The sequence below is a fragment of the Cervus elaphus genome, chromosome 30 (genome assembly GCF_910594005.1).
Source record: "Cervus elaphus chromosome 30, mCerEla1.1, whole genome shotgun sequence".
NCBI lineage: Eukaryota > Metazoa > Chordata > Mammalia > Artiodactyla > Cervidae > Cervus > Cervus elaphus.
In genome coordinates this window covers 51,906,425-51,929,171 of record NC_057844.1, presented here as the reverse complement: position 1 = coordinate 51,929,171, position 22,747 = coordinate 51,906,425, and the positions used below count along the sequence as shown (strand labels likewise).

At 41.1% G+C, this 22,747-nt stretch overlaps 1 protein-coding gene across 2 annotated transcripts in view; it reads right to left on the bottom strand.

Moving 5' to 3' along the window:
* The window catches only part of SLAIN1 (SLAIN motif family member 1), a 54,007-nt gene that overhangs the window by 10,408 nt on the left and 20,852 nt on the right, over positions 1-22,747 (bottom strand). Inside the window, exons 3-5 of one of the 2 annotated variants that reach the window (XM_043892334.1) lie at positions 4,170-4,319; positions 2,770-2,919; positions 109-453 (exon numbers count right to left, since the gene is read on the bottom strand). In XM_043892334.1, the coding sequence (XP_043748269.1) occupies positions 109-453; positions 2,770-2,919; positions 4,170-4,319 (645 nt within the window). The remainder of the gene's footprint in view (positions 1-108; positions 454-2,769; positions 2,920-4,169; positions 4,320-22,747) is intronic. The other variant, XM_043892335.1, reaches the window with a different exon arrangement.

Genomic DNA, 22,747 nt, shown 5'->3' with positions numbered 1-22,747 from the left:
TCATCTCGGAAACATTTACCCATTATTTATACTGACCTTAAAACCCATTTCTTCGCCACACAACGAAAGATCTAAGCATACCAGATACCAAAGCGGCATACAACCTACCTCCTCCATTGGTCCTATTTGGCTGCTGATCTGGAGTCTGGACTTGAGGTGAATAGTACTGTTGCTGCTGGTAATTATTCGAAGGAAAATACTGGGAACTGGGGCTCCTCCTACACTCCCGAATGCTGGAGAAAGTCTGTGAGTGGGGTATTCCTCTTTGGAAAGGGGAACATCTTGGAAGACGGGGCTGAGGTGGTGGCAGATGATCAAATTCCTCCTCGTCCTCCAGGCTGAATCGATCATATTCTTGATCACTACATGTCCCTTTTTTTCCTGAACTCAGCGACACAGTGGAACTGTGTCTCGACACGGATGCTGAAGTAGAAGCGTAATCTTGCCTGAGACCTGTGAGAACAACAAGAAATACTATTACCTTAGGAGGCATTTCAGTTTGGCTTAATTATTGAGTTCTAGTTCATCAAATATTGCAGGAAAATTCATACCAAGCACGGTTCAAATGGAGACCCACTGGATTGTTCTTAGTTTATTAAATCCCAAGAAGACAGACATATTTACTTACCAGACAGATAATACTAGACTATCCTGTTTTAGGGGGAAAAAAAAAAAACAACTGCCCTAATTCCAGGGGTGATTAAATACATGGCTCCAGGTCATCAATCAGGGTCTGTCAATATCCCGAAGCAATTCCTGACGAAATCTGGAGAGATGCTTAGGAAGGCTGCTTAGGAAAACCTATTCATCATCATTAGGAGTATTAACTGTGAGTTAGACAATTGCAAGAATCAACTCTCTGCCCAGGTAGGAGGTCCTCCTGCTCCCCACCCCAGCTTTCAAAGTCAAAGGAAAGTTCAAAACCTAAGGCACAATATTTTCTTAACAAGGTCACTTCTCTTGTTCTTTATGTTACTAATATTACCTTTTTCAAAGCATGCTGACACTTCAAAATTTCAGTAGTTTGGGGTCATCTTCAATGACAGTCATCTAAAAACAGTCAACCTGCAAGTCTCTACTTATTTATCTCATTGCCAATTCACAACTTTTTTTAAAGTGGTCTGTGCCTGACTACTTAATTTCTGAGGCTGACATCGCATCTCTCAGCTACCTGTATTTTAGAAAGAGTTACAGTCAGTTTACTGTTACAAAATATAAAAAATCACTTCTCCTCTCAAAATGTTATCTTATTTAATCCTGCACAAGCAATACGGTGTTTCTCACAGTAGCCTTGCCCAATTCTAAAAGCAGGAAAACTGTTTTGCTCAAATGATACTTGGCTATTTCTATTTATGTTGGCCGGAGAAGCTATCTCCAAAATAAGCTTAGCCCAGTTCTGTGATCTACATCTTCTTTCGCTTTTTGATACCATTAGTACCATGGAAGTCGTTCACTCTCAGATTATTTGTTGTAACTTTATTGTACAACCATTTCCAATTATCCCCTAAACTGTCCCATTTCTAATTAACTCCTCTTCCATAATTATCTATTTTGAGAAGTGTATGTTTTTTATTAAAATATAGTTAACTTTCAATGTTTTGTTAATTTCTGCTGCATGGCAAAGTGATTCAGTTACACATGCATATATACACTCTTTTCCATATTCTTTTCCATTATGGTCCGTCCCAGGATACTGAGATAGTTCCCTCTACTATACAGCAGGACCTTGTTGTTTATCCACTCTCTCTATATATAAAAGTTTGCATCTGAGAAGGCATTTTTAGTTGAATTTTTATTAAGATAACTGCACACTCACATGTAGTTCTTGGGAATAAGAGAGTTTTTTTTTTTGTATGCACTTTGCCCACTTTCCCTTGATGGTATCATTGTGCAAAATCATAGAATAAAAGGACAACTAAAATGCTGGCAGTTATACAAACCATCTGATTTAGATTTTCCCAGTATTATTTATATATATATATGTACAAGTGTCAGTATTACATCCTAAACAATTTGATCACCTGTAGACTGGTATACCTGCCACCACAGTCAAAAATGCCGCAGCTCCCCAAACCCCTCATGCTGCCCTCTTATAACCATGCCCACCTCCCTCCTGAGAGCCCACACCAAGTCCCTGAGCCCAACAGCCACTACTATGCCATCCATTTCTAAAATGTTATCTAAAGGGAATTATACTGTATGCAACCTGCGGCATCTTTTTCACTCAGCATAATTCCCTGGAGACACACCCAAGATGGTATGTCCATCAAAATTCCTTCTTTTTCCTTGCTGAGTAGTACTCCACAGTATGGAGGTACCACAGCTTGACTGACAATTTATTACTGAAGGACATCAGAGATCATTCTGGTTTTTAGCTATTATTATAAATAAAAGCTGCTGTGAACATTCATGTACATGCTTTTGTGTTTTTGAACACAAGTTTCCATCACTCTAGGATAAATGCCCAAGAATATGATGTGCTGGGCCTTATAGGAACGGAAGTTTCTCTAAGAAACTGGCAAACTGTTTCCACGGTGGCTACACTGGCAATGTTTTCACATCCACGTGTTTTGGCTGGAGTGTATCTAATACTTTACAGTGGTCATGAGACTGAGAAGCACTTAATTAACTGCTCCACCTCCAGAGTAGGATGGTATAAGAGAAAGAACAGAACTGTTTGCCCATTACCTGGGGGAGAAATGCCTGAAATCTCAGATTTCAAGTAGAAGCCTCTAGTTTAACACATTTTCTAGTTTAAAAAGAACATACTTTCTTCTTGCAGACGAGCCATGATCTGAACATCTGTGAGGTCCTGTAACTTGTATCCCATGGAGATAGAATCGTCTTCCAGCTCGGAAGTACTCAGTTCGCTGTCTATGGACGACTGGGGACTGAGAGGGGAGCCCCTGGGTGTGTGACCTGAAAACGAGGGAACGTGTTCGTTATTAACTCTGAAGAACTGCTATCTGAATGTGCTTCACAGTTCACACATCAACACTCAGCAAATCAAGGCATTCTCCACTCAAAGGACATATAGAGTGGCTGACGGATAAAAAAAAAAAAAAAAAAGACTCCTCTGTACTTTCCCTGTTTTCATAAGTCACCAAAAAATGACCAGCACACCACTATGACAAGACAATGGCCAGACAATATGCATGTTTTCACATGTTTGTAATTCATATACACAAAACCACTCATTTTCTGGGTTTTTTTTTCAAATTGAGTTTTCATAGTTCAAAAAACCACTCTCTGCTGTACACCACAAAAAAACTGTCAAGAAGGTAGATTTCAGTGGATTTCATGTTATGTGTTTTTTTTTTTTTACCACCATAAGGCAAGAAAAATCAATAATGCTAAACCTGCATCCCATTAGCTTAAGTATATACCTACAGGTATTAAGATGCACATGCTATACACTTCCAATTAATAATCAGACATGCTTCTCACTGGTAATAATGGATTATATAGTTTACAATAAATTTTAATCTGGTACAGTTTTTAAACAGGTGCAAACAGCAGTGTGATACATGGATAAGAATATCACACATAAAAGGCACACGTCCACACAAAAGCACATACAAAACCGTCATAAATCTTTATCACTCCGTCTATGATGACAGAGTCATCACAGGAGACCAGGAGTCACTCGTGAAAGTAAGTAGTGACTTGAGATACAACAACCAAGGAAGAAAGGACCCAAGAGAGAAAATTATAAGAATGGAATCACACCAGTGCTCAAACAATGAAGGAAATGTTGAGACGGCCATCACATAAAAAGCTACTATGACTATTCTTTCTATATAACCCTGACTTTAAAAGCTATCAAAAAGTTTTTAAACAAGATATAAAAGTCTTATAATCTTCAACCATAGTGAAAGTACCTCTATTTTGTTTGACATTTAATTTTAAAAGCACATTTGGAAATACATATATGTAATATATACATTTGATAAGGAGGGAAAGCTGCCTGCTATACACAATGAAGAGATTAATGATCTTTAAGTATAAATTAATGCTAGCCTTTTTCATACCCCAAGTAGGTGCACAGCAAACTCCCCATCGTGAAAAGATTACCCTCAAGCTTTTCAATGAAAAGTGGATTATTTTTTAAGCTGTGTTTGGTGACCGATTCACAAAGCAAGCAGCTAATCAAGAAGTTGAAATATTACCTGTTCTTTCAGGTGTTAGTATTGCTTTATTTGAGGTTTTAGAGAAGCTGGGAGTATTAATGCCATTGCTATAAGGGCTGAGTCTCGCCACAGGACTATAAGGAAAAGCCAGTGAGACATTTGAAGGGAAGAGACTTCGCCATCGGCTGACTGTCACGGAAGCAGAAAACAAACAGCAGCAGTTAGCTATGCAGAGGCAAATGCGGACTGGTCAGAGGGAGGAAGGGGAGGGGCTAAAAAAGGAAGAGACAAAGCAACTTTCCACTCTTAACTGCCTCTCATCCATCTTAGGGAAAGACATGTAAAAGTGGGCTATTTGTGAAGAAGGGTCCTATTTCTACCACCATTAAGAACAAATCAATCAGTAGCACCTTGATTACAGTCAGTATGTCTAAATAACAATGAAAATTTGTCTTTAATTTCCTCATTATGAATGTTTTCTGTTTTTCTATTTCTGCACAAAAACTTAAATGTTTTAATAATATAAAATGTTAAGGTCAAAAGAAAAACTCAAAGCAATTTATCTTTATAATTACCCCGAAAGTTCTTTTAATATTAACTGTTAATGGTCCTATTTTTTTTTCCTAAGGTTTATTTTCAATCCATTTAATATTAACAAATGTTGATCAAAATATTTTTATGAAAACTTGTTCATGGATTATGGAAGAAACTTAAAATGACTACCACATTTCTGAATGGGCTTGAGGCCAAAACAAATTTTATGGAAAAATGATCTATAAAAATAACACAAAGGTATATATACACCAAAACTTACTGATAGTTATTTTAGATAGCAGGCATAGAGATAATTGATAATCTGTGGATTTTTTCTTTATAAAAAAATATTTTCCAAATTTTCTGCATTGAATGTGTTATATACGTAACTTTTAAAGGTAGGATTACACATATTATTAATTTAATACTATAAAATAAGGAAGAAAGGAAATGGCAACCCACTCCAGTATTCTTGCCTGGGAAACCTCATGGACAAAGAAGCCGGGCGGGCTACAGACCACGGGGTCATGAAGAGTCGGACGCAACTTAGCGACTAAAGAAACAAACAAGGAACAAAAAGGAATGTACCTGCATGGGCAGGTGATCTAACTGTACATTATCTCACATGTCCTAATTAACGTATTTCCCTCCTCCAAAATTCCCAGGACCTCAGGATCATAAAAACACTCTAAATTGTAAAAAAAAACCTAAGTCACATCTAAAATCACTCCCTCTCTCTTCATGGAGTACTGTGCTAGTCAAAAAACACTTTTCTAAAAAGCAATCCCTTAGATGTATACTAAGTGGATATTTAGTATATATAAAAGCAGGATAGGAGGGAAGAAATAAAAAACAAATTAGATTAAAAATATAAATTAGATTTCACTTTGAGCAGTAACTTGGTTATATTTGCTGGAAATTTGACAAAACTTGCAGAAACATGTATAAAAAGGACTGCTCTGAAATGCACTCCCCAGGACACTATTAATGAGCGATGCTAATGAGCAAATAGCTGAAAAGTGTTCAAAAATGGGGGGCAGCAGGGTGGAAAAGAAGAAGCTGTGGGCAGGCAAGAAAGTTAATGAGCTTCAATCCCGGGGCTGGTGAGGTCCTTGCAAAATATCACCAAGGTTATTTACAAGAGCAAAATGCTTCCTGTTACTTCATCAAGAATTCCTGAGAAACAGTACATCCCATATGAACAATTACAGAAGTACCTGTTCCCTATGTAGAAGAACGAACTCGCTGAGGAATTTGCATTCAGCGATTCCGTTTTCAGAATCCACACTTTTCAAGAACTGGACTCTGCCAGGAAGCCACGTTCCTGGTTGACACCAGTCATGACCCTTATCCAACATGCAAGGATTAAGGGGGTTAAGGAGTCCTTCCCAACCTGCCCAGAGCAGAGATGTGCAGAGCTGGTATTCCCTGCCCTAAACCACCAGATACGTAAACTGAGGCCCAGATACACTGAGAAACAGCAGTTAAGATGCAACACCCACTATGTAGTTTGTCTCATACCTTCAAAGTTTCTCATTAACAATTCTATATTAAAGAAACAAGAAACACCCAACTGCTCTTTGTGACTGCTCACTTGCTTAACAGATGATGTTACGTCACACCAGTCTGATCACTCACCAGATTACAGTGACTGCGTGTTCTCACCCACAGATGCAGGCGACCAGGCATCACAACTAAATAGCATTCATTACTCTGCACAATGACTTCTGTGACCCAGCCACCCAGCACAATGGCACAGTGATCACGGCTATGAAGCAAGATCCCAACTGAGAACACAATTAGCATCTATTGCGAGAAAGAAAGCTCTGCATTGTCCTCTTGGCATGGAGGATTTTAAGAAAAGGGAGGAGAATTGTTGCGGAGGCAAGCAAACAAAACAGTGATGTTGTATTAGTGCCCAAGGTTGTGGTGGAGGAGGAGAGGGGAGTAGAGTGGAAGCCACTGCATCCTAGTTATTCTTCACTCTGTGGCTGAAGAACTAGAACAACTTTAACGGGAAGCATTTTCACAGAGATTAGAAACAAACAAAAGAGCTTTTCATAAGGCAGTTTTGCCTCTTCCAATTAATTTAATTAATTTTCTGCATATAAGGATGTCAAATTATTTGAGAGGCTTGATAGAATGATCAGAATGACTCTAAGAATCTATGCATGGATGTGAGAGTTGGACCGTAAAGAAACCTGAGTGTCCAAGAATTGACGCTTTTGAACTGTGATGTTGGAGAAGACTCTTGAGGGTCCCTTGGACCACAGGGAGATCAAACCAGTCAATCCTAAAGGAAATCAGTCCTAAAAGCTCCAACACTTTGGCCACCTGATTCGAAGAACTGACTCACTGGAAAAGACCCTTGATGCTGGGAAAGACTGGGGGCAGGAGGAGAAGGGGAAGACAGACGATGAGATGATTAAATGGCATCACCAACTCAATGGACATGAGTTTGAGCAAGCTCTGGGAGTTGGTGAAGGACAGGGAAGCCTGGTGTGCTACAGTTCATGGGTTCGCAAAGAGTCAGACATGACTGAGTGACTGAACTAAAGAAAGCAGCAAGACAATTTTTTTGATGAAGGCCAAAATGAGTGATAAACTTCTCAACAGCTAATTTTCCTATCGCCCTACTCCAGAGTTTTAAGTAAAGGGCTTCTTCAACTTGTGTTAAACAAACTTGTTTGGCAAGTCTTGACTCGGCAAGTCATTCATCCCTAAATACCTAAGTCCAACTTTCTGCCAGAACACTTCTGTCTGCACCCGTGTGGTCCTACAGTCACTTCCTTGACCAATACCCTGGCCATCTCTTGCTAAAGCATCACATCTATTCCTTCACCCACTTCCAGCCACTCACGCCACCCTCAGCCAGCTTGCTCTGAGCATCACTAGCAGGCTTGTGTCGGTCACTGACCACTTTAACTGTGTTGCTCTCTTCCTTTCTCAAGTAGTGCAGTGGCTTTTCACCAAATACAACATCTGAAAGGTACTACAGATGATCTCACTCATACCCTTATCCACTGTCCTGTACTCCACTCCCCACATCTAAAGACTTTCTAAAGCTTTCTTGTTAAGAATACAATTGGGATTGGTTAAGCTTTCAACCAATAGCTCGTCTTTTCATTATAGGGGACTGGAATGCAAAAGTAGGAACTCAAGAAACACCTGGAGTAACCGGCAAATTTGGCCTTCCGAGTACGGAATGAAGCAGGGCAAAGGCTAATAGAGTTTTGCCAAGAAAACGCACTGGTCATAGCAAACACCCTCTTCCAACAATACAAGAGAAGACTCTAAACGTGGACATCACCAGATGATCAACACCGAAATCAGACTGATTATATTCTTTGCAGACAAAGATGGAGAAGCTCTATAGAGGCAGCAAAAACAAGACCGGGAGCTGACTGTGGCTCAGATCATGAACTCCTCATTGCCAAATTCAGACTTAAATTGAAGAAAGTAGGGAAAACCATGAGACCATTCAGGTATGACCTAAATCAAATCCCTTATGACTATACAATGGAAGTGAGAAATAGATTTAAGGGACTAGATCTGATAGACAGAGTGCCTGATGAACTATGGACGGAGGTTTGTGACATTGTACAGGAGACAGGGATCAAGACCATCCCCATGGAAAAAAAATGCAAAAAGCCAAAATGGTTGTCCAAGGAGGCCTTAAAAATAGCTGTGAAAGAAGAGAAGCGAAAAGCAAAGGAGAAAAGGAAAGATATTCCCATTTGAATGCAGTTCCAAAGAACAGCAAGGAGAGTTAAGAAAGCCTTCCTCAGCGATCAATGCAAAGAAATAGAGGAAGACAACAGAATGGGAGAGACTAGAGATCTCTTCAAGAAAATTAGAGATACCAAGGGAACATTCCATGCAAAGATGAGTTTGATAAAGGATAGAAATGGTATGGACCTAACAGAAGCAGAAGACATTAAGAAGAGGTGGCAAGAATACACAGAAGGATTGTACAAAAAAGATCTTCATGATCCAGATAATCACAATGGTGTGATCACTCACCTAGAGCCAGACATCATGGAATGCGAAGTCAAGTGGGCCTTAGAATGTATCACTACGAACAAAGCTAGTGGAGGTGATGGAATTCCAGTTGAGCTATTTCAAATCCTGAAAGAAGATGCTGTGAAGGTGCTATACTCAATATGCCAGCAAATTTGGAAAACTCAGCAGTGGCCACAGGACTGGAAAAGGTCAGTTTTCATTCCAATCCCAAAGATAGGCAATCCCAAAGAATGCTCAAACTACCACACAATTGCACTCATCTCACACACTAGTAAAGTAATGCTCAAAATTCTCCAAGTCGGGCTTCAGCAATACATGAACCGTGAACTTCCAGATGTTCAAGCTGGTTTTAAAAAAGGCAGAGGAACCACAGATCAAATTGCCAACATCCGCTGGATCATAGAAAAAGCAAGAGAGTTCCAGAAAAACATCTATTTCTGCTTTATTGACTATGCCAAAGCCTTTGACTGTGTGGATCACAATAAACTGTGGAAAATTCTGAGAGAGATGGGAATACCAGACCACCTGACCTGCCTCCTGAGAAACCTGTATGCAGGTCAGGAAGCAACAGACTGATTCCAAATAGGAAAAGGAGTACGTCATGGCTGTATATTGTCACCCTGCTTATTTAACTTATATGCAGAGTACATCATGAGAAACACTGGGCTGGATGAAGCACAAGCTGGAATCAAGATTTCTGGGAGAAATATCAATAACCTCAAATGTGCAGATGAAACCCCTCTATGGCAGAAAGTCAAGAGGAACTAAAAAGCCTCTTGATGAAAGTGAAGGAGGAGAGTGAAAAAGTTGGCTTAAAGCTCAACATTCAGAAAACTAAGATCATGGCATCTGGTCCCATCACCTCATGGCATATAGATAGGGAAACAGTGGAAACAGTGTCAGACTTTATTTTTTTGGGCTCCAAAATCATTGCAGATAGTCATTGCAGCCATGAAATTAAAAGATGCTTACTCCTTGGAAGGAAAGTTATGACCAACCTAGACAGCATATTAAAAAGCAGAGACATTACTCTGCCAACAAAGGTCCATCTAGTCAAGGCTATGGTTTTTCCAGTGGTCATGTATGGATGTGAGAGTTGGACTGTGAAGAAAGCTGAGCACTGAAAAATTGATGTTTTTTAACTGTGGTGTTGGAGAAGACTCTTGAGAGTCCCTTGGACTGCAAGGAGATCCAACAAGTCCATCCTAAAGGAGATCAGTCCTGGGTGTTCATTGGAAGGACTGATGCTGAAGCTGAAACTCCAAAACTTTGGCCACCTCATGTGAAGAGTTGACTCATTGGAAAAGACCCTGATGCTGGGAGGGATTGGGGGCAGGAGGACAAGGGGACGACAGAGGATGAGATGGCTGGATGGCATCACCAACTCAATGGACATGAGTTTGTGTAAACTTCCGGAGTTGGTGATGGACAGGGAGGCATGGCGTGCTGCAATTCATGGGGTCGCAAAGAGTTGGACAGGACTGAGTGACTGAAGTGAAGCTTTTCAACTCTGCCACCTTCTAATAAGCATTTTCTATTGAAATAAACGTGACAAAGTATCAATACTAAATTGTGGTGGATCCCTCATCTTCCTAGAGAGAAGCTAGTTTGAGTGTATAATGGCCTATCAAGTTATTTTATGTACACCTTCAAAGTTGTCTAACTTAAAAAAAAAATTACACTATATCTGTAAAGCTATTTTTTATACATCATTAAGCAAAATATGACTCCCTCTGCAAAAATCAATTTGATAAATGCTCCAGTGGTGATAATGTCAAAAAAAAAACCATAAAGGATAGGTAATGGGAGAGATTTAAAAAAGAATGTAAATATTTTAAATTTTCCACACTAAATATTCCTAACAAAAATTTTTCCAAAAACAGAGACACTCCATATCCTGATCTTTGCTTAGACTCATAGTAAATATTCGAGTTTTTGTTGAATATATATATATATATACACACACACATGCATATAATCAAAATCTAATAATTCAGCATGGCTTAATTCACATAAAAAGAATAAGTGATCTAATGTGAAAATCCTAGTGATACTCCTCAAAAGGACAGTATGCATCAACCTATAAAAGTTCAAAATAAAGCAATGCTCTACTGTTCAAAGCATCATTTTCACACTTTCCCCTCATTACAGACAGAGCCAGTCGAGTACCTAATACAATGCGCAACACATTAAGCATTAAAATCAAGGTTAAAATCTTGGCAGCTTCACTAATATTTCCCTATTTCAAACCATTCTACCATTCCTACTTTCACATCTAAATGATTTTGCCAACTTTCTTATACCTATTATAACTACAACTTAGTGTATCTTTGAAGACAAAGGTGAGTCTAGACATGTCAGTCCAGCTTGAGACCAGCTGAAGAACTGTACCTATAAGAGCACTTCCCACTAACCGCTCGACTGTATCACACATGCAAAGCCAGGAAGACATGAACAAGAGATGCATATTCAGAGAATGGCCAATGTTAGGACAGAAGCAAAGGGAATGTGGAGAAGAATCAGGGCTAGAGAGGTTGGGAGGATCCGTTTACGTCCTGTCACATGCAGCAGGGGTCCCCAACCTCCAGGATCTAATGCCTGGTGATCTGAGGCAGAACTGATGTAATAATAACAGAAATAAAGTGCACAATAAAGGTAAGGCACTTGAATCAAACCAAAACCATCCCCCTACTTCCAGTCTGTGGAAAAATTGTGTCCCAGGAAACTGGTCCCTGGTCCCAAAAAGGTTGGGGACTGCTAGTATGCAGTATTGGCTTTAATGTTCAATTGGTGTTTTGACTTTGTAAAGGAGAAAGTCATGACCAGCTATGCTATTTGATGACGGCATAAACAGCCATACAGATGATGCACCAATTGGGTAGAGACTGATGACTGGGGGACTGGTCAGGAGGCTTCATGGCGGAGCTGGTGAGCCCTCACAAGGCACCAAATTAAGTATCAGCAGAACACAGGGTGAGAACGTGTTAAGTGGCATCCAAGCTCAAGCGGAGATACCTGGTGACTCAATGAATACAGGGAGCAGAGGGAAGAAGGAAGGCAAAGTCAAACACTATGGATTCTAAGACACATGTCATCCACTAAAATGGGAGATACGAGATGAGCACGCTTAAGAAAAAATGAACTGAATTCAAGGACATGCCTACATGCTGGTGCCCAGCCGAGTCAGAATTCAGGGGAGAGGGCTAGAGACAAAGAGGCCACAGGACATCAACATGTACCTGTCAGGTGAAGCCACAGGCACGAATGGGAGCCCCCGGGGAGACAGCGAGGAAGGGAAAGAGGCTGGAGGAAGGCGCGTTAAGTGTGGGAAAGGGGGAAGCAGCAGAGAAGGCAGGAGGTGAAGGTGGGCTTTGTGGCCTCTCATCTGTAAATTAGAAGGCAACAAACATGCTGAGAAGGTAGAGGCTGGAATAAAAAATCTGTGAAGTAGTAATGGCCTGGGACAAGTATAAGGTATTATGTAGGTAAGTCTGGACAGCATCTCTCTGGAAGGAAACTAATCTCAACAGGCAGTCCTAAACAGAACACACGACATTAGCAAGTGTCCGCTTCATGATTCTCTACAGGGCATTTATGTCCTATTGGGTTAAGACAGCTGAACTGTGGTGGCTGTATTATTCATAGAAATGTCAAAGGGACCACTTGTTATAAGTAGTAAGGGAAAAAATAAAAACTCTAGTGACTGAAGGTTATTTGCCCCTAGGGAATTTGAGAGATACAGGGTAAGATCTTAGTAAAAGGAGTCAGATACGGGTCTGCAAGGGCTAGATGGCTGTGTTCAATGCCAACAAAAGTCAGAGATCACAGCAACAGGCCAACACAAGAACTGGCAAACATTTTCTGTAAAGGGCCAGGCAGTAAATATTTCAGGCTTTGCCACCATTAGGTCTGTGCTGCAACCACTCAACTCTGCCCACGCTACCATCACAGCGTTAAGTTAAGCATAGACAAAGTACATATGAGTGACTATGGCACCAACAAAACTTTACATATACCAAGAGCTGGATTTAATAGAAAATATGGGTCATGAAATACTATTCTTTTAATTTTTTCAACCATTTAAAAATGTGAAAGGGGCCATACAAAAACAGGTAGGAGGCCAGATATGGCCATCATTTGCCAGCCCTCGGACTAATAATACACACACCAGTTTTTTAATATTCCCTCTGATACACAGGATTAATATTCTATTGCAAGGGTCTGTCACAGGTTGAGATATAACAATGATGGCCGATAGCATGCCTCTTCACTGTCATTTTTTTCTAACATGTTGTAGTAAAGACCAACGAAAGATTGAAAGACACTGGACGCCAGAGTTCTAGTCTCCATTTTGCCAGATGCTAGTTCTCAGATCTGGAGCAAATCTACGTAGCATCCTTGTGTTCCTGCGTTCTCGGTGGAAGAGGTGTGCTCTTCGTAACAGGCAGGGCTGTGGCGAGTGTGAGACACAAGTTTGCAGCCTGTATTCACAATCCACAGAACATTTTTTAAGGAAAACTACAGAAAATTGACAGCAAGTTGGGGCAAAGATATTTTATAACTTCTAAGGGAAATGTTCTGGAAGCTAGGTGGGAGAAAGGAAAAATGCCGAAATGATCCACTTTTCCTAATACTTGGGCCGTTTAGCCTCTCTTCTCAAAATGACGCGTATGCTTTTTACATTATAGCTCATTTAAATGAGTCCACAGGCTTAATCTTTCCTCAGCTGTTAACCAACTCAAACAAAGTACTGAATCTTGAACCTTCAAACAGTTTGACCAGGATAGGTCAACAGTTCTCACTTATTTACCCAAAGACTATCTCAGAGGAAACAAATGTCCCACATGACACATTTTTCTAAGAAATACTGTTTCTTCAAAACCACAGGCTCCTAAGTCATATCTCTGACTCTTAAATAATGATGTTCTTAAATAATGATGTTCTTTCCCACAGAGTCCCAGAAGGCAGAGGAAAAGGAAGCAAGGAGAGATTAACAAACATTCAATCCTTCTAATTTTATTCTTTCTTTTATACAACAGGCAGGCAGCCCTCAGGGCTTCCCAGATGGAGATAGTGGTAAAGAACCCCTCTGCCAGCGCAGGAGATGCAACAGTCGCGGGTTCGATCCCTAGTTTGGGATGATCCCCTGGAGGAGGGAATGGCAACCCACTCCAGTATTCTTGCCTTGAGAATTCCCACAGTCAGAGGAGCCTGGTGGGCTCCAGTCCACAGGGCTGCAAAGAGTCAGGCATGACTGAAACGACTTAGCACACAGGCAGCGCTCAGTTTTAAGACAAGCAGAGGAATTCAACTACACGGCCCTTTACTAACACCAGTTACAGGGGGCTCCAGGATCACTGAAGGACAGGCGACGTTAACTCTTCTTGTATTGGCAAGAAGCTGTATCCAGACCACAGCATTTTGATCCAAGCCCACAAGTCACTGGGGCAGGAAGAGGTCTGTTTTCACAAACCATCCTCTCCAGAATAAACTTCCTAGGTGATCATATTACAGCTTTTTTTTCTGCAGTCGGTAGAAATGCTTGGCACACAGATGCATTCAAATGTTTGAACTAAGCTTAAACATGGGAATTAAAAACCCTGGGCAAAGACAGCATTTTACAGGTTCACTATTACAAACTGACTGCACAGACAGAGGTAAAGACTTTCTGGACTTAAGTTAACAGGACGCAAGCATTGCCGACTTGGCTCCCACCTGTGCCAGGCCCCCGGAGTAGTAACATATGGCTTGTGGCTTATCTGATTCACTGTTATTACTTGGTGGACTTCAGTAGCATTAATTTCTCCATGGCCTGATAAACAAGCATATGGGATCTAGGAGGTCCTATTGCTACTATGAAATAGGCGATCATTAGTGCTCTTTCCCAAATACAAAGTAAAGAGGATTCAGCTCATACGCATGTGCCAGTGGATTCACAGAAAGATTAAAGAACTAGATGACGAGGTCCTCAATTGGTGTACTCTTACAGACTACCTAATCAAAGTAAGTTACTTCTCAAACCCAAGTCTCTCCATCTTCCAGTTACAGCCAGAAAATCCTACTAGGTTAACTTGAATCTTTTCCGAGTTCAGTTCATTCAACCTATGATGACAAATATAATGATTTAAAATTATGATATATGTTTTACACATAAATATAATATATATATACCTATGATCCCAGAGCATGCTAATACTCTAAACTTCTAATTATATTCAAGTGTCATAGTTTACAAATAATTTATAGAAACATGACTATCACCATTAAGACACATCTAATGAAAGAGTTCATTTACGCATAAATAATACCTAGAGATAGTCAAGAAAGTAATTTCAACATTAGGATTAAGATTTAAAATATATTAGATTTGAAAGGAACTAAAAGATGGTGTATACCCCCAAAGATTAGCAGATAAACGTTTAATACTTGTTGAATACGAGTTACAGAATTTCACCACGAAGGAGCATTACTTAACATTTATTCCGTAAGGATCAATCTCATAATCACTCTTAATCTGAACTTCACAGATAAACACGTTGCTGGTTAAAGGGTTCATCATCATGATTCAGGCATCAGGCCTCTGCTGCTTCTCAGACCCTCACCCGTCCCAAGACCACATGCTGAACACTCTTCTCTCGCAGCTACCCCTGGGTCCTTCTCAGGTCTTCTCTAACCAGGACAGTGGTCTACAAGTCAAGCTGGGAAACGAGGGATGGGAAGAGAAATTCTGTGGATTGTCAGCTTGTTCCCACTTAATCACTGGGCAGAACTGAAGACAAGCTGCCAGCTTTAAGTGCACATGGACCAAATCCAGTGTCATCCAGGGCTGGAGTGACCTCTACAGTTTCACAAGTCATCATCATCATCATCATCATCAGACTTTCCATCTGCAATTAACAGGGGAGGTTAAAAATAAATCTAAACTTAGTAGTAACTAGACTTCAAAGGCATGTTTAAAAATTCCCTTTCGGAGAAGTCATTTTTCCCCAGGTCTGATTGCTATGGCTTACATCAAATTTAAGGGCAGTGAAGATGGCCACAGAATGTGAGAAGAGCGCCTATGTGAAAGTGATAATGGAACCCGCAAAGAACAAGGCAAGAGAGTGACCTAAGGCTCTGTCCGTGATGCGATCTTGTCGTGTGGACTGCAGACAGCTGTTCTCAATTTAGACTGGAGCCAAGTCATGACAGCTGGTCAGAACAACTCGCAAGTTCTATACGGCAGTAACAAGACAGGGAAGATGTTACAGATTCTGAGGCTATGAAGAAACAGGCTAGATGACCTCACATCAGAATACAGTGGGCTCCCCCCAGCCAACACTAAGGACAGACTGAAAAGAAAGTGTTAGTCGCTCAGTCGTCTCCGACTCTTTGCAATCCTATGGACTGTCAGCCCACCAGGCTCCTCTTTCTACAGATTTCTCCAGGTAAGAATACTGGAGTGGGTAGCCTTTCCCTTCTCCATAGGATCTCCCCCACCCAGGGATCAAACCTAGTTTTCCTGAACTGCAGGTGGATTCTTTACCACTGAGCCACCTGGGAAGCCCAGATAACAAGTAAGAGTCTTTCTGCCCATGAAAACATCCAGTGTGCTAAGAATCCAAGCCCAGGAGGCCAACAGATAGCACGTAGAAGTTCCTAAAGAGAAGAGTGCTAGAAATGGATTCTGGACCATCCTGCCTGTCTAGTATCTCATGAGCTGGGGTACTCTTCTGTCAGGAAGGGACACAATATATGTGGCCAACATTCCAGTGGCAGAAAAGGCCTCTGACCCACTAATCTTGAGTGGTGGTAGAAAGTAAACCTAAACAGCCAAGTTTTGACAAAGCAGAAACATTTTTCAGCCCTAAAACTAACCACCTCCATGATTTTATTAAAATGTCTGCATGGAGAAGAACATTAAAATATACATAAAGGTCAAAAACAGCCAGATCCCTTTTCCAGGAGTGTTGTTTTGGAATTCACAACAACTATGTAATTTACATATAAGTGCAACTTTAAGTAGACAAACCACCAGCTTGCTTGTACCTGACCCCCTGCAGTGAGAAGTTTCGACATTTAGGGCATGCTCACCCTCTCCAACCTTCTATCTGCAGACTTGATGGTTCTATCTCACTTTTCTCAAGGCTTCCTGCGAATTCATTCTGTGCTAAAGCTGGGCTTTAAGGTGACCACCGACGGTTAAGCCACATAAATGTGGCATTTCAGTGTTTTGGTGTAGTAAGTACCATTAACTGGAGAACTGAGCATTGTGAAAGGACAAAAAAAAAAAAGCAAAAAGAGAAGTAATTCTTTGGCACTCGACCCAAACATTGCCAGCTTGCAGGGTCAACTCATTTTCTTGTATTTCTTGCCTTCTCCTAGGTCATCTCAGTGGCCAATGTTTTTGAGAGCTGATGCATCTTTTTCCTGGTACTTTTTCCATCATGAAAATTAGGTGCATAAAGTAAAATTTTCTAGGTCTTCACAGATCCAAAAACTTCCTCCACTTGTCTCCGTAACTTATTATTTGCCTGGGTACAAAATTAAAGTTTGAAATGAACTTTCCCTCAAAACTTTTAAGATAGTATTGAATACTTAAGCAATGTCTAAGGTCTACTAATGTTGAAGACAACTTATTTCTTCCTTAGCATATTTTTAGGATTTTTCTCTTTAACCCTGGAAAATCTGAATTAAACCAGGATGTCAAGGTCTTTTTTCATCTATCCTAGTGTACACTGAGGGCTTGTCTTTTTTCAGCTCAAAGAGAATTTCTGCCATTATTTACTGATCCTTTTGTTCCTGAATCTAAAACTGTTAAAGATGAGAGATTCTGGGTCTGTCCTCCAAGTGCCCTAACTTCTCTCAACTTCTCTTTTGGGGAGATTCCTTTGCCTAATTCAGGTAAGTGGTGTGGTTCTTAGCCCTCTCCATTTTTACTTCAGTACTTTCGAGAAGTTAAAAATGGCTAAAAATAGTAATACTTTGACCACCGCTCTTCTGAGCCATCTGTTCTTGTTTGAAAACTGTATCACCCTCTTGAACTGGATCACATTGAGCCCTCTATTCCCACAGTTACTTCCTCCTACAAAGTCGTTGATCTATTTTGTTCATGCTCTTAAGTTTCTCAAAACACAAGTGAGACCTAGTTGCTGGTTCATTATTTATGAATAAAGACTAAGTCAATCTGATAGGTAACTAGCATGAGTTTCTTCTGCACTAGTATAGGTATCACCCCAACCCGCCTCTAAGAAAACGGACAACAGCCACTACGTAAACAGGTGGACTGTTCCATAAGCAAGTTCCCCACAGGTGCCTGGACACGGAGCAGCAGAGTGGCTGAGATTCCCAACCACACAGCGGAAGGAGGTCTCTCTCTGAGGGGAGGAAGGTGGAAGGCTTTCAGAGTTCCTCTAATACTCCTCCTACTCGCTTCCTCAGTCTAACATGGACACCTGGCGTCGCCTCGAGCTCTGCTTCTCGGTCAGATCTCTCTGCTTCCTATAAGAATACATATCTGGTTTTACCCTAAAGATGAGATACCCCCACCACTTGTGGTCATCAGCTTCAGCACACACTAGCAACTCCTACTGCAAGAGTATCCTTTTCCTGATTCCACTTTCATCATCCAAAATATGCAATGCAAATGGAAGACCACACATGGTCACACTGCGTGTGCATACTTACACATGTATATGAATACACAGCCACACACAAGACTACTAAAACCTGAATGTCAAACGATTTACACTTTTAACACTCACCCCAGTTCACTGAACTACAATCTTACAGCTGAAACAAGTGGAAAAATACTAAGCTCACAAGTATCCAACACACGATGACAGGAGCTCCAAAAATCAAACACGTGACACTTGCCATTATATACTAGTTTAAAGCGCCATGTATTCTATCAAAGCCTTATATTTTCAAAGTAAATTAAGCACAATGAAGTGTTTGGCCACATTTTAAACTCCTGCTTCTCAGAGGAGGTCACACAAGAAATTCAGGATGTTAATAAGAGAAGCAGGAGGAAACATTTTCAAGTTTAAGCTAAAGGGACAGGAAGGCCTGGTATGCTGTAGTCCATGGGGTCACAAAGAATCAGACACAACTCAGCAACTGAACAAGTTAAAGAATTATCTGAAAAAATGCTAAAGCCTAACTTTAACATGCCAAAGAATTTCTAAAATCACTGTTTCAACTTTCCAAATCTTGCCAGATTTCATAAAACGCTCAGTCGTGTAAGCCAATTCAGACAGTACCTTGAAGCTTTCCTGTCCAAAGTCACGCCACTCCTTTGCCTAAACTATTCAAGGGCTTCCCAACCATCTCAAGAGAGTCCAGAGTCCTCGACCCTAGTTTCCCGAGTCACTCAGCTTACATTCTCTCTCTTCACTTCCCTGCACTCTGCTCCCACCACGATGGTCTGCCGGCACCTCTTCCATCACGAGCCTCGTCCCGTCTCAGGGCCTTCCTACAGTAGCTCTGGGGGTCTGGGCTGCTCCCTGCCCTCCTCCCCTACTGTCACCAGCCGAACTTTTGCTGAGGCTTTGACATGTCACATCCCCCGGAAAGCAGTTCCCGGCCACACCCCCTCAGGCCCCTGAACATCACGGTGCTTGTTTTAAGGCAGGGGGCCCCCTACCTCTGGGATCTAACGCCTGATGGTCTGAGGTGGGGCTGGTAACAGAAATAAAGTGCACAATACATGCCATGTGCTTGCATCACCCCAAAACCCCCCACCCCGGGCTGTGGAAAAACTCTCTTCCATAAAACCAGTCCCTGGTGCCAAAAGGGTTGGGGAACAGTGGTCAAGGGAAAGGGAAAAAGAACGAGAGCTGCTATCGCCGTCACCCGTCCCTTGTGCAGGATCACATCTGCAAAGGCCGGGTGGAAAGCTCATCCCACCACTGCACCCTTAGCCCTCAGCACTGCGCCCGCACTGGGCAAGTGTTCCATACATTTAGTTCATGATTTAGCATCTGAACCATCTCTGATCAAGGCCTAGTGTCTCAGGAAAGGTGTCTACAAATTCTTGCAGAAATGGACTGTCTCGGAGCGGTCCCAGGGCTTCCCTGATGGCTCAGTGGGTAAAGAATCTATCTGCGATGCAAGAGATGCAGGTTTGATCCAAGGCAGGGAAGATCCCCTGGAGGAGGAAATGGCAACCCACTCCAGTATTCCTGAATGGGAGACCCCATGGACAGAAGAGCCTGGCAGGCTACAGTTCATGGGGTCACAAAGAGTTAGACACAAAGGAGTGACTAAACACAGAGATGCCCCAAGAAACAGGTATGAGCACCTACCAAAAGGAAATTCTACTGCCATAGAGACAAGTGCAGTCAGTCATCAGAGCTGCGAGAAAAGCAGTCAACAACTGCTTTGGGAGGATCTGTTTTTTCTCATTAGGGTAGATAACAAAATAGCATATCAATTATGTCTTCATTATAACAAATGTTATGTACTGTCATGTAAGTTATTGCTTATTTTAATAAATAAGCTTATTTCTAATCATGGTAGAAATGCAAAACAAAACTAAACCAAACAGAAACACATGCATAATTGACAAAATAAAAGCAAGGGCGATTATTTAGGAATATCTCGCAAATAACATATCCATGTTGCTGGATATAAAGGGATGGAAACTGAATTTCAGGGGAACATAGTCCCTATTAGTGAGTTACTGCCTGTACTCAACATCCTCCCCAATAACGAGGCACACACGCTGGAGCTATCCTGAATCCCGAAGCAAAGCGAGGCTGTGATGGAAGCACACGGCCATGACGATGAAGCTTCGATTTCCAGCACGGAGAGATAACAGCAAATGTCAAGAGACCCTGTCTCCATACAAACATTTTAGTGAGATTCCAGATTACTTCTCCAACGAGAAAGGGAACCCTGTACGAAGCTTACCTAAAATGAACCGCAGGGACTCAGTTTTAATTCTGTGTTCTGAATTTGACAAGAGCACCTCAAGACTGGAAACACGAGCTGATGGAGATAGCATCTCAGGCCACGCAAGGAGAAACTGGACAGGTTCTGGGAGACAGACACTTGATAAGCTTCTTAACGTCTCAGTTCAATCTCTGTGGCTTTTGCTAATGAAAAAGGCCACCTTCAGAGCACTGGGTTGGCTGACAACTTCCTTCTTCACTGGCTAAATGTAGAGAGACACACTCCATCATAACAATGAGACAAGAATGGGAACTGATGTCATATGAAGATAAGAGGAAAAACTCCATAAAGAAGCAGTATCTCTTCACTCTTCACATTTGCTTAGGACACCATCACAGGGGAAATAGAGACAGTCACAGGGAAACATGACCCAAGATGGCTAGGTGTGCAGGGTGACACTGTTGGTGAAAACTATACCCGTGCTCCTCAAGTGTGACCTGTCCTGATTGAATAGCTATGGACATTCAAGAATCTTAAGGCAAGATAAGCTTTTATTAACTGGCCCCAAATTAACTGAGCCACATTATTGGGTGTTTCATATTACTTAGATAAACTTTTTGATCGTTATTTGGCTATTTAATGTCCCAGTCTCATGACATGGACTTAACAAAAGACTCTAGATTAGCCTTATTCCAATTTAGGATATCATGTGAGTTAAAGCTACCTGTGAAAGTTCTATGGGTATTTGTTATTTATATTCTAAGGGGTGGGGGAAGTGGGCAAGAATGAAGACAAGTATGTCAGAAATGGAATACAGATCCAACAAGAAATAAAAGGAAAGAATATACTAAAGAGGTCCTCTTGAATTTTCTACTATTACTGAATAAACTATGCTCGTAAAACTTCCATTTGAGACCCCTAGCTGTACCAAGTATCTTTATTTATAGGTAGAGAAAACAGACTCACCCCCCAAAGGAGGGAAAAAAAAAAAAAAAACCACTATTCATTGTCTATAAATAGCCAAACTAAGAGGATTCCCTGTATTTTTTGGTTCAGTCTCTAAAGAAAGAACTAGGTATTAGGAATGTGTCCATATAATTACATAGCACTTCCCATTTTTCAAACTAGGTTCACATTCAACATGTCCTGAAATCTTTCTAATAGCCCTGTGAAATCTGTTAGATGGCCCCACTTATAAGCAAGACACTAGGAACACGTGACGTGCCTGACTACAGAGCTCTGTAGGGCTGAGGCACTAGGAAGCACTGCATCCACTAGATCAAAACCTCCCCACCACATTCCTTCATTCCACATTAACAGTGTCTACTATATGTCAGGCTCCCTTCTACAGTTGGTAAGACCAACAGAACAGAGTCTGTCCTTGGGCAATTTAGATACAACCCTGGTCTCAAAGAAGATGGTCAGTGATGTTTGTTAGGTGAATATGCTGATGATTCAAGAGAGAAATGAAGTCTAAACAAAAAGCAAACACTTTATGACTGAATTACTTGAAACTTCTAAAATACATGGCACACATTACTCCATTTGACCATGCATGCTATTTTATAAATAAAGTTTAAGTTAAAACTGTAATTTCTGATGCCAGTTAATTAGTTGTAACAATTCGCTGTAATTACTCTAATAAAAATTCTTCAGTATGGAGGATTAATTGTGATTTCTCCTCTATTCTCTTACAAAACCACTCTAGAACTGCAGCTAACCCAAGTCTAAATCCACATGGAATATCGAATAGGACAGGAGATATTATCAGACTAAGAAGAATCATTTTATTTAGAAATTAAAAAACCAGATAAACATTAGGTGATGGACCCAGCTGGGTTTCAACATTCTGATGGTCCACAGTGGAGGATAAGCGAACAAGGACCTGGAAAAGCTCTGAAACTGAAGGCACAGGTACCACAGAGGGTAGGCATTCTACCCTACCCTACCCTACCCACAGGGAGTCTGTGGGAGCAGACACAAGATGACTAATGCAAAGCGTATGGGAAAAGCACCAAAACCCTTGGGCTCCCTTTCTGGCTCATGCAGCTGCTCCTCTCCTGCTTTACCAAAGACAGGTTTCATTACTTAAACTGAAACACAAAGCTGCTAGATTAATGATACTTGACACAAATAAGGGTGCCTTACGAAAAGACAGGAGGATCAAAAGACTATCTGCAAACTAG